This window comes from Myiozetetes cayanensis, unplaced genomic scaffold (genome assembly GCF_022539395.1).
Source record: "Myiozetetes cayanensis isolate MyiCay16 unplaced genomic scaffold, myiCay2020 scf10, whole genome shotgun sequence".
Taxonomy (NCBI): domain Eukaryota; kingdom Metazoa; phylum Chordata; class Aves; order Passeriformes; family Tyrannidae; genus Myiozetetes; species Myiozetetes cayanensis.
In genome coordinates, this window is record NW_026086605.1 from 19,891,654 (window position 1) to 19,904,152 (window position 12,499).

Genomic DNA, 12,499 nt, shown 5'->3' on the forward strand with positions numbered 1-12,499 from the left:
GCTGAATGAACATAAACTGCAGGGAGGATAGTGAAAATGTCACTAATAGGAAATGTTTTCAGGTCAAACTCTTTAAATGACAAATCATAGAATCACAGAGTGGCTTGAGTTGGAGGGCACCTTTAAGATCATCTAGTTCCAAAACCCTTGTCATGAGCAGGGACACATTTCACTAGATCAGATTGTACAGAGTCCCATCCTGCCGGGCCTTGAACACTTCCAGGAATGGGGCATCCACAAGTATTCTGGGCAACATGTTCCAGTGGCAAATTTTAGGACATCTCCTTCTACAACCTTCTAGATGGTTTGGCTCCAGAATCAGAGAAGCACTAAGACAATATACATCAATTAACACACCACACTCCCATAAACACGTAACAGTAGGTAGATTCAGTTGACAATGTTTAAATCAGTTAAAGGTCAAAATGTACAGGAGGTCATGGTGTACAGAAATTATTAATAATACCAAACTAACTGGCTCTTTGAGTAGAGACTTCTAAAAAACCAGGCTCTTCCCAACTTCTAACTGTTCTCAACTGTTCAGTGGTTGCTAGGTAAGTTTAGTGTCCTCACCACAAGGATGACACTGACTTCTAAACTGGGACAAAGATTTTAAGACCACTAATCACTTATCCAAAAATAGGGTATTTTAGCTCCTTGATGTGGAGGTTGCTTATCTATAAGACAGCAGTGTCCCAAAAAACCACAGAAATACTCCCAAAAAGAAAAGGAACAGAATTATACAGGAAAAAAAAAAAGTTGTCATAGTTCAAAGTAAAAAAAAAAAAAAAAAACAACCACAAAACAACCACACAAAAAAAACCCCTCCAGTCAAATGGATATATTTACATTAAATCTGATGTCAACATTCAATCAGAGGAAGTTTTTCCAGTGGCCTGCTTGGGCACCCTGCAGTAGTTACTGCATCTTTCAACAGAGCATCAAGTTCTGACTGTTTCAGTCATACCCCACTGGTCAGACCCAGTCAGGAAGCCCTTCTATTCCTGTCTTCTAATGTGACCAAAGCCAACAAGATGGAGATAAAGAGGCTTCCTGGGAAGAAACAGAAGACTTGGTTTTAATGGGTCACACTGCAGATCTCTGCAGCCACTACTCTGTGTCAGGGGCCATCAGGGAAAGTCTGAGGAAGTGTTAAGAATAGAGCAAGCATGTATTGGTACTTTCTCAAAAGATCTCCCAGCCTCCAAGTTGCAGCTAAGATACTTTCTAAGCCAGACTTAGTATATTTCTATTTCATATTAAGCACCCTCTATCAGTTTTCCCTCCACACACTTAAACAATGTCTCCTGAACCCATATAAGCTTTTAAATCTACTGCAACCTACGGTAAGAAGTTGTGTAGCTTAACTACATATTTTGTGAAAACTATTTCCCATATTTGTTCTGAACCTGCCACCTGCTAGGCTCACTTCATGCCTCATCGTTTCTGTATTGGAAGACTAAACCAACAAGATTTAAATACAGATGCCAAGAAATACTGCTAGTAAAGATTCCCAGAGCACAGATTGCACAGAATATAGGCCTCATGAGATCCATCCTCTGTGCTTGCTTGCAACCTTTGTTAAGAGTCCGGTTTGAACAGAGAAAACAAATACAATATTGCCAGTGGTTTCTTACATGCCCTCAGGCCATAAAGGATCAGGGGCCGGTGCTCTAAGTACACTGGAAACAAGAAGCCAGCAAGAGGACCACTCAGGAAGTATCTTTAAGAAACCTATTGGCATGCAAACAAACCTATTCAGATATGAGTGAAAAAGAGAAAGAGGCTCTGTCTTCTCTAAACAAAGGTGCAGATCTAAACACACAACTATTCAGAAACCAGATTTCTAATCCACGCAAAATTCTGATTTTTTGATATTTGCTTTCATCCTGAATTGGTACAAGGAGACAGAATCTTGAAACAGTTCAATTTGCAAACATCAGGATAAAACATTTCAGTAATGTCAACATGTTCTAGATGTCAAGACATATTAAAATAATAAAAGAACTGAAAGGAAATTAAATGAGATGAGAAAGACAAAATGAAATAGAACAAGAAAGTTGAAACATAATACTTTGTTTCAATTTGCAATAATTTCAGAACTTTTCTTTCCAAAACTCCATTGAAGCTGACAAGCTCATGCAAGACATTTCCATTTCGATGAGACAGCATTTTCCAGTGGAAAACTGTTTCTGAGAAGATTGTTTGACCAGTGCTAATTAAAGCTGCTATGTTCTACCCATGACAACCTTTCACTAGACTTCTACTTGCATAGTCTACAGAAGGGCTTGTCTCCTGTAGCAGTACGTCCACGCAACATGGTCAGTGCATGCAAATGTCTCTGAGGTTTATGCAGATGACCTGATAACATACATATCCTGCATTTGCCCCTGCCCGTGACTTCAGGTCCCTGGCTGTAGACATGGAAGAAAGCCAGCAGTCCTGAGCACACACTTGAAAAAGCAGGGGTTAGTCACTCAAGGAAGGATGATTTGGGTATTGTGCTACACTTAACCTACGCATCTAAGAGAAGTCTCCTGCACAGGTAACAGAACACCTTTGATCTCTGCCTCAATTCTTCCTCCTACCCAGAAAGGTCATCAAGTTTCAGCAACTGTTTTAGTGAAGCGAGCATCGGCTGAAGGAACTGCCGTTTACACAGAGCAGTGAGGAGCCTGCAGAGGGCTGGGGATGGCAGCGGCAGGGAGTCTTTAAACAGAATCCAATGTTGATGAGGAAATTACACTTGTTTCATTAGTGATCGGGGAAGGCGATAGCTCAGTTCCTCTTGGTCACAGTTGAGCTCAAAAGCTCATTATCCTGCTGCATGCATGCTTTCACTCCTCGTCAATAAACACTGTTTCCAGTGGCTGCCCTCCCTCCTCCCCAGCGCTCCATAGCTGTGACTCTTTCTCCTGTACTTAACCCGTGTTTAGGAACACTATAAACAATTTAGGGTGTCAACTCAGAAGATGGTGAGAGAGAAGTCTTGAAATATCAAAACAACTTCCCTCCATGCAGTGAAGTGATGTTATATGAGGCACTTCAAAAGCAGAAATTCTCATGTGGATAGTTATTCTTCTTCTCTGGGAGGCAAACACATTCTAGTATATTCCACAGATAATTCAGTAGAGATGAATCTGAACTGTGCATTGCATCTTGGTCATCTTAGCAGGTTTCTATTCCTTCCCAGCTAGTTGTCAGGATTTTCAGTGCAGGATGTTTCTCGCTACGGAATTATACTGAGTTATTATCATTAAAACAGTAGTTAGCAAGATCTGTCACACAAAATGAGGTTTTATGTGTAAACTAAAAATTACTGTGACTAAAATACCTTTGCAAGTTGATGGGGTTTGATGCATACTCATTTTTGCACTGATTACTTTCGTTATTACCCTGAGTTACTTTTAAACCTGGCTGGAAAGATTCTCCTCAAGTTTAAAGCAGTGTAAATCCCCTGATTTCAACAGACTTCATTACCACCATCTGAGAATCTGTGATTTTGGCTTTAACACTCCAGTGAGGGGAGATTTGCAGAGATTACAGTATAATTAATTGACATTCTTTGGTAATTGTATCACAGGCATCCACCGCATCTTGCACTGCCTTCTTTTTCTGTTTCATGGTATCTAGCAGGGACTGCCAGGTGTTTTTCAAACACTTCTGCTGTAACAATTCCACCCCTGCCTTGGGGCACACCAGAAGCTAATAGCCACACTGTTCTTCCACTGTCCTTTAAGTGCATAATGCCTTTTTTGATGGCATTAATTGTCCCCAGTCTATTGGTACTGCATTAAATTGGGGTTATGATCAGATAATGTAATGTTTTTCCTTAACAGAATGATACATGTTTAAGTTTGGGGAGATTTATTTATTTTGAATGCAGCGCCACACCTTCTTGGCCTTCTATTAAACAGGGAGACTCAGTCCCTTCTGCACAATAAAACTGAAGACTTCAAAGTAAAGAATATTAAAGACATTCAGATCTTGGGTCAGAGTCTTACTAGATACAAAGTTTGCAAGTATTTTGGTTTGGGCCCATTTTATTAAATGTGAAAAGTGGAGCCACAGCACAGCTTGTCTTTCAGATTCAAGACAGTACCTAAAGCACTAATCATTAGAAAACTATTTTCTGGAGCTGGAATGCAGCAAGTTTTTTCTGTAACTCATTAAGAATAAAAGTGGGGTTAATCATGTATGAATCACTTTTCTGACTAATACCATCATGCAGAGTAAGAAAGTGATTCATGTGTTTTTCCATTTTATTTTATATTAAAGTCCAGCCTACTCAGAACATTTCCAAAGAGGAATGATACTCTTCTCTGCAAATATGCCATCACCCTTAGTACCCTACAAACAAAACTTAGCAATACATAAACAGCATTGCTAATTCCAATGAGTTTATTGAGAGCTTGTCCCATCAAGCTCCCATACCTGGGGTCTTGACACTACTGGAGAATCTTGGATTTTATTTATAAGAAAGCTGATAGTTAAGTGCAGAAAAATCTTGCGTATGCAATCCTACTGCAACTTGAGATTTGAAGTCAGAAGGCAATGAAAAATATGGAAACAAAAAATATACCACTTTAATTATTTCTTTTTATTACTGAATTTCATTATTTTAAACTAATTTCTTGATTAAGAAGAGGTCAATCTTATGATTTTTAATGTCATGTGTAAGGAACTTTGCACTTGACAAGCACTGCAGGGTCCTGAAGGGCAAGGAAGCTACATACACTAGTTTTCCTGCTGGCATACGGATTCAGCATCAACAATGGCTTGCTGGAATAGCAGACATAAATCTTCATTCCTAATTGTATTTCACACCTTTCTTGGTTTCTTCCAGGGAGCGAGTTCTCAGGGAACCCCTACAGCCACCCTCAGTACACGACCTACAACGAGGCCTGGCGGTTCAGCAACCCTGCGTTACTAAGTGAGTACCTGTTTCCCACAGCACACCCCCAGCCTCGCGCTCCTTCTGTTTGTCTATTCGTTTTCTTTGGTTTTGCGTTTTTGTTTGTTTGTTTGTTTCTGAAGAGGGTTTTGAAGTATTTGGGCAGGTGAGAGGCTTTTCCCCTCACTCTCAGTCCAGTGTTGAAGCGGGTATATACTTCATGAATGTTTTGTATCAGTTCTGAAGCCAATTCCTCTTTCATGAGACAGTTCAGAACTCAAGTTCGGCTCTGGCTTCTCTGTGAGCTGCATCCACAATTACAGATTGTATCAGAAATTAAATTCAGATTCTCTTACTCTCTCAGGCTATAATCAGCATCCTTTCAAGGCCTTATTAAAAATCCAGATGACGTTTCACTCCTCTCCCAAGCTAAATCCAGAGTCAATTCCTAGGGATCTATAAATTCCATAGAAGTTCTTCCAACTGGACCAGTTAGAACAGTGTCCAGACTGGGAGACAGGCTGCATCATTAGGTTTACAATAGCCAGCAGAGTTGCCTTGCAGGGATATATATCCATCTCCAGTGGCTAATATGCCCAGAAATAATCAGGTTTTTTTCAGAGGGGAAAAAATCTCCTATGAGACTTTATCTTCTAATACAATGCCTCTTTGCAAGGGAATAGGATGAGATTTATTATATGTAAAATAAATCAGTTGTGATTATTACCTACATATTTACTGAGGTTTAACAACTGGATAATAGATGCACATTTTATTCCAGTACTGTTAAACCTCAGTAAATGTGATCTTAATAATCAATCACTATTTAACACACATTCGATAACCACCTAGAGAAATTTCATGCCAAGTGTGACCCAAATCCCAAGCAGTAAAACACTAATTTTGTTTCATTTCTCCGCCCCTGGTTATAAGAGTGACCTGTTATACTTTGTCACGTATGCTCAGAACATCTGGCCCTGACACTTTCCTTGTGGCTACAGATCAGGTGTGACATATTTATGCTGCAATGTTGTTGTGGTTTAACCCCAGGCATTAGCCAAGCCCCATGCAGCCACTCGTTCATTCCCACACCAACAGGATCACGGAGAGAATCAGAAAGATAAAAGCTAGAAAAGCTGTGGGTTGAGATAAAGACAGTTTAATAGGGAAAGCAAAAGCCACACATGCAAGTAAAGCAAAACAAGGAATTAATTCACTGCTTCCCATAGGCAGGCAAGTGTTCACCCATCTCCAGGAGCGCAGGGCCTGTAATGGTTGAGAAGACAAATGCCATCACTACAAATGTCCTCAGTTCTTCCTTCTTTAAATACCAAGCATGATGCCCTAGAGGGAATATTCCTTTGGCAAGTTTGGGCCATCTGTTCCAGCTCCTCTCGGCCTCCCACACACCCCTAGGTTCCTCGCCACCTTGGCAGGACGAGAAGAAAAAAAGGCCGTGGCTCTGTGTAAGCCCTGCTCAGCAATAACAAAAACATCTCTATTATCAACCCTGCATTCGGCACAAATCCAAAGCACAGCCCCATACCAGCCACCGTGAATAAAACTAACCCTACCTCAGCCCAAACTAGCACAAAAGTTCATGGGCTAAGTTACTGATGGTCAGAAGAAGCAAAAGGATCTCCTTCCCACAGAGGGAAATGCACTGAAATGCAGCCCTCAGCTGGCTTCAACTGATTGCCTTTCCCTAACCCCATTAGAAGCTCAGTCCCCAAATCTGTTCTTTTGGTTTCTTTTGTTTTTCTTTCTTCCTACCTCTCCTTTTCTTTTCTGTTCTCCTGTATTTCTTTTCTTAGTTTGATTGTTTGTGTGTTTTGTTTTGGTTTGGTTTTTTTTGTTTACTGTTTGTCCTTTCAACCAGTCCATTCTTCTCCTGTGTTAACTTTCAGGTTCCCCTTATTATTATAGTGCCACATCCCGGGGCTCCGCACCTCCCACTGCTGCCGCTGCCTATGACCGCCACTAGTTACCATGGAAACCACATGAAACTGCAGGGCGACAGCTTAGGCCTCCACATTGTACCTGTCTGATCACCTCCCTCATCCCTGGGAAGGGTGAAGAGACCTTCTCCGTTCCTCCCCACAGTCCAGTTCCTTCCTCTTCGCCACGAAGGCGCCGGACCAAGCGCTCACCACATGAGACTGAGACCCCCTCCCTCCCCCTGCCCTCCGCCCCGACCGCTCCCCCACGCCGGGAACAGCCTGCGGCCAAGTGGCTTCTCCTGCGGGAGCCCTCCAATGCCCCTGGGTAAAGCTCAGCCACACGAAGTCCACTTGGCTTCCAGAACTCCAGGGGGACTGGGAAGCAATGCAGCTGGCAACCATTGCCTTACGGGACCCCTTTCTGGGAGCGGTAAGGGCCAGGGAAACGGGGGAGAATGCCGCTCATGAAACACTGTTCCCCAAAGATATACTCTTCTGTGGTGGACTCTTGATGTGTGTAACCTGTGATGGTCACCCTGTTCCCAGGACAGAGGGAACAGTCTGGCTAGAGCAGAGATGGCAGTACAGAGCCCTGGCCCATCTGGCAATGAAGAAAGGACCAAGTAATGATCTGCACCCCATGAGGGGTTCTCTGTGCACCTCATCCCCACTCTCCAGCATGGATTCCCCCAGAGCTGGCTGCACCTCACGGGTGGTGACTTTGCAGGCCAGAATTGGGAGGAACCTCACACATACACCCACAATTTCTGTGACACACAATCAGCTCAGACAGGAGGATGGAGCAACATTTACAAACAAACCGACGAAATGAAGAAATATATAAATAGATATATAAATATAACTGTGTTTTTATGCTTTGTCATGAAGGTCTGTAAAAAAGAACAAAAAAAAATCCCCAATTTTCTAAAAAACCCAAGTGAACAAAACCAACAAAAAAACCAAAATAATAATTAAAAAACCCTACAAAAATAAAACTCCAAGTCCCATCCCTCCCCACCACCTGAATGGCAGACAAGTTCCTCTGACGTTTGATGCTCCTCTTTCACTCTAGGGTTTTGTTTCCTTTCTGTTTTGCACTACAATGGGATGGTGGTATTGGAGAGGATTGGATGCCAGCTCCACCCGGTCGCCTCCTCCTCCTCCCCCTTCCCCAAATCCTGTCTCTGGGGAGCAGTGTGGACAAGTCACATCTGACAAAGTTACCAAACACATCAGTCGACAAAAAAGCACTCTGAGTCAACAAACGTTTTCCATGTCACTGGTTGGCAAACAAAGAAAACAAGCCCAGCTGCGCTCTAACTGCGCTGTGTGGTGGAAAGTGTGGGGCTTCAAGTGGGCCCATCTGATTGCCCTCTGGACAGCTGAGACTGAGATGGACAAATTCAGGATTGTCTGGGATTATTGCTTGGTTCCCTAGCCCTTAGCCTTCAGTCCTTTTACCTTAACCTCTACCCATGACAACTTCAGTTCACCCACATCCCAACTTTTGCAATTTTAGATATATGCCCAATACCCATTCTCTGCTGCCGGTGACAACAGCCTCATTATCTGTGCCCAACACCTAATTTCCTAATCACTACAGCCCTGCTATATGGGCCCCCCTTCGATTCCCAGTCCATCTGCTCATACACCTACTAATTTATAGGCCCCCATTCAAATCCATATGCCTGCATCCTACCAGCCAGTCCCAACATACAGCCCCATCTTTTCATGTTCAATCCTATATTGTGCACCCTAATATTTACCCCTTATCCCAAATGCTCACCTGATGATTCTCTAGGGATTCTCTGCTCTTTTTGGTTCCCAAGTGACTGACAAACACTGTTCTGCAAAAGGCTAACTGTCAATAGAAATGCTTATTACTTCTGTATTGTCAGCAAACTCATAAACTGTTCCTTGCACTGACACTTCCTAAAAAATTACTCAAAGAAAACATGAAGGCAGCTATAGCCTGCCCCCAGGGCATCAAGTCTGCCAAAGTAGATCCTTGTTGTTTTAGAGAGGTTTCAGATAAAACTCATGGGCTACTGTCCATGGACAAAGACAGGATTGAGAATAAAACCCCCAAAGGGCACAGAAATGAACAGTGGAGCAATCTGTACAGCCAACATCATGTATAAAATCCAAAGTTCAAAACCTCTGAGGAGATGTGGTAGTGGACTCTATTCTGTCTCCAAGTTTAACCTGTACGTATGAAATCCACCATCAGTAAACAGCTGTGTTGATCCCAAAGGCCCCTTTCACCTCACTCTTTTAGCCTTTGCATGGATTTAGCTGATTATAGGTCCGTGTCTTCTTTAATGGGGTGCCCAAATGATAAGGGTGTTTGGGGGGATGTTTACAGAGAAGATATAGAGCTAAAATCTGTTCCTATGCAGAATAAAATCAAAGAGGTTACTCCTGATCTGTTAAAAGTGTCATTCTGCACATCTTACCTCTGAGTAACCTGCTGCAAATAGCAGAGTTATTACACTATCACCGAGACCAGAATTTCGCCTGTTATCCCATCTTATTCTATGAGAGAAGAAAATTCTGTGCAATTTCTAAAAATATGCTTTTCACCACTCCTTCTGTTTTCCTTCACAGACATCAAAGAGATGCTGAACCCTGTTAGTAACGTCTCATTTTTAGTCTCTCAGTGCAAACTTTGCTCTATTTGTGCACCACCCAGATTCACTCAGCAGGTGGTCAGGGCAGAGGCAGTAAATCCCAGGACCAATAAGGAGATGGTCCTGAGGAGACTAAAGAAAAGAGACTGTCACACCTCCCACTTGGCCACCTGCAGCCCAGGGGCCAGCTTGAGAAAAGCTAGCAGCTCAGAAATGCTTATTTTTATAACGGTGTTTTGCTAAACTTGAGACATGAGCTAGGGTCTGAAAGCAGGATTTAGTTGGCTCACTCATGGCTGGCTTGATTTGACCCTTGGAGGGCCAAATCGGTTGTTGGTTTAACTCCACTGATGAAAGAGGATTTCCACCAGGCATTGGATTGGTCTGGAAAGTTCGTAAGTACAGCATGTAGTTTGACTTGGAAAATTAAAAGGAAAGCAGAATTATGCAAAAAAACTGGGCAGTCTAATCCTCTTCCACCACCATCTGTAGACCCTCATGCGAATGTACTGAATTACATTTGCCAAAGAGTTTCTTGTGTTGGTTGTTTTGATTTACAGTCGGTGGATGCATTGTAAAGCAGTATTATAGCCCAAGTCTAGTAGCTGACGTGGGGATTTATGTGGTGATATTATGCAGAAGAAAACCATCAATATTCATATAGATTCCATTAGACTGGACTATGCAGGAAACGCAAAAATTCTACCAATTATTTAATATTATGTTATTTGCAAAAAACAATTGCTGCTTTGTAGGAAGATAATGTGTGTAATGTGAAGGCAATTCCTCTTGTATATAAGTTCATCTCCATCTTCATCATGGTAGTTATTAAAACAGCCTCGTCTCATCCTGTAGATAAGGAACACGCTGTGTGTACTGTGCAAATCTCGTTGTGCTCACTGAAAACAAAACAATGTGTTCAATAAAGCACAGCACAAATTCAGAACCTGAGGGAACAGCCAAACCTTGGAAGTACCCTTTCCCCAACAGGCCAACAGTTGCTTTTTTATAGGTGGAAATTGTTTTCTTTTATTTTTATTTTCCTTTAAAAAAATTTACAGGAAAAAAAATGAAAAAAGATTGGAGGAAGAAATCATTATGCAAAATCCAGTGAAGTCTGACTCAAAGCTCTCCTTGATTCTGCTGTCTCTTACAGTTCCCACATTTCTTTCTTACACCCTCTTTCCTTTCAATTTGTATCTCTCTTTTATTATTTCTCATTCCCAATGCACTTTTCTATCCAGGGAGGGAACAGCATTATCGATATGGGAGAAGGTAACTGGGACTTCAAACTCCCCAGTTCTCTCTATAACTCTAGAAAACCTTTGTCAAATCCAATTTCCCCCTCTACCTGAGTTCCAACCCTCTGTAAAATGGGAATAACAATAGTTTCTAGTTCACAGGGGGATTGCGCAGCTGAATCAATTAGCACTGCCTCAGTGCTCTGAGATTCTGGGTAGAAAATTCTATCAAACTGTTAAGTATTATTGCGAATAATAATTAATCTTTCCATTACATTTCTCTCTTTTCCTTTTTCTCACAAATCATCCTTTGTTTCTTTATTTTTCTTCTTAGCTCTCCCTTCACTTCTTTGTTCTCCTATCATTCTTAGTTTTGCTGTTATGTTTGCTTTATCTAATGGACCAAGCAGAAATGTGAGACTGGATGTCCTTCTGTCTCCACTTGATCATGGGGGAAGAATCTCCTGAGTTCTCAAATGCCATGCTTGGCAACAGGGACCATGGCATTTAAAACTGGCAGCACTTTTGATCCTGTTCTCTGAAGCTCTCGTGTCCTTTTGGCCCAACAGGATGTGGGGCAAGACACAGGAAGGGGTTGCATGAGGTGGATGCATTAAAGCTAACACTGCTGTGGCCTGTAAATCTGCTGGGGAGGGTTGGTGGCAATGAGCCCTGCTGTGGAAACAGAAGTTTGCATGCTTTCTGACCCATCAGTAGCAATGAATCAACCTCAGAGTACAACTTCAGAATTAAGCACAACATGAATGTGAGGACGTTAAACAAACAAGAAAAGGAAAACAAAAAGCCCTGCATCTCTTTCTTCTCTTGAGTATATAATTATATATGCATATTAACGTTTTCCTAAAGGAATTTTTAGTTTGCTGAACTGTTGGAAGAAAACCACCCTTTTGTCCCTAAGGAAAAGCACCCCTCTGGAAAAAGAAATAAGAATCATAGCTGAGCTGCCCCCTTTGGCACTGACAGAGTGAGGGCTTCTGAGGGACCCACAAATACCGCAGTGTGCTTTCTTGACTGGGCCCAGGACAGTGGCAGACTTGCAAAGCAGGAAGGAGGGACCAAACTGACAATTACAGAACTGATGACAAATCTAACCATAGAGCAGCTCTGCTGATGATCTCCAGAGTAAGCTAGACATGAGACCGTGGAGGGGAGGGGGCCAGTGCCAGGTGCAGGGTCACATCCATTCTAGGCTGCTGCAGCCCCTCTTGGCTTTTCCTCATCACTTCAGTTCTGTTTGACCATTTTCTTTTCTCTTTTTGTGCACATGAGAAATAAAAGCAATTTTTTTTTTGTATGTCATTTTTGTGGCTTCTGGCTTGTTTCTCGTTCCCTCTCCTACTCTCTCTCTCTGCCTCCTCAGCACTTCACTCTCCAGTAGATTCCCCTCGAAGTCTCTGGGATGTTACATTTGTTGCACCTCACGCCCTTGGGGCACTATGTAAACAACACCATGATTGCTAACAACCACCACGCTGAGTGATGGAAGGCACTGCAAAACTTGAAACACCCCATAGCACAATCCACCCTCTGAATCCCCACCAGCCCCCAAACGCTCCTATTCGCTACCAGCAGGACTCCCTCTTCTGTTGATCTCACTCAATTGACTCCCAGTGATCCATAACACATCAGGTGTTCCCAGATAGTTCAAAAAATCAAAAAAATCAAAATGCCACAACATCAGAAAGATGTGGGGTAAACCCCAGAATCTCCTTCCCCTTTATGCCTGTTTCCCCCTAGCCCCAACTGAAGATGAGCAACACCTGCCCAGTGTGC

At 42.4% G+C, this 12,499-nt stretch overlaps 1 protein-coding gene across 12 annotated transcripts in view; it reads left to right on the forward strand.

The window, feature by feature from the left end:
- Positions 1 to 12,025, forward strand: part of PAX2 (paired box 2) — a 90,545-nt gene extending 78,520 nt beyond the window's left edge. For 7 of the 12 annotated variants that reach the window (XM_050305729.1, XM_050305734.1, XM_050305736.1 and 4 more), the window contains 2 exons: positions 4,847 to 4,933; positions 6,802 to 12,025. In XM_050305729.1, the coding sequence (XP_050161686.1) occupies positions 4,847 to 4,933; positions 6,802 to 6,878 (164 nt within the window). In that variant the 3' untranslated portion in view covers positions 6,879 to 12,025. The remainder of the gene's footprint in view (positions 1 to 4,846; positions 4,934 to 6,801) is intronic. The other 5 variants (XM_050305727.1, XM_050305732.1, XM_050305728.1 and 2 more) reach the window with 1 other exon arrangement.
- The last annotated feature ends 474 nt before the right edge of the window (positions 12,026 to 12,499 follow it).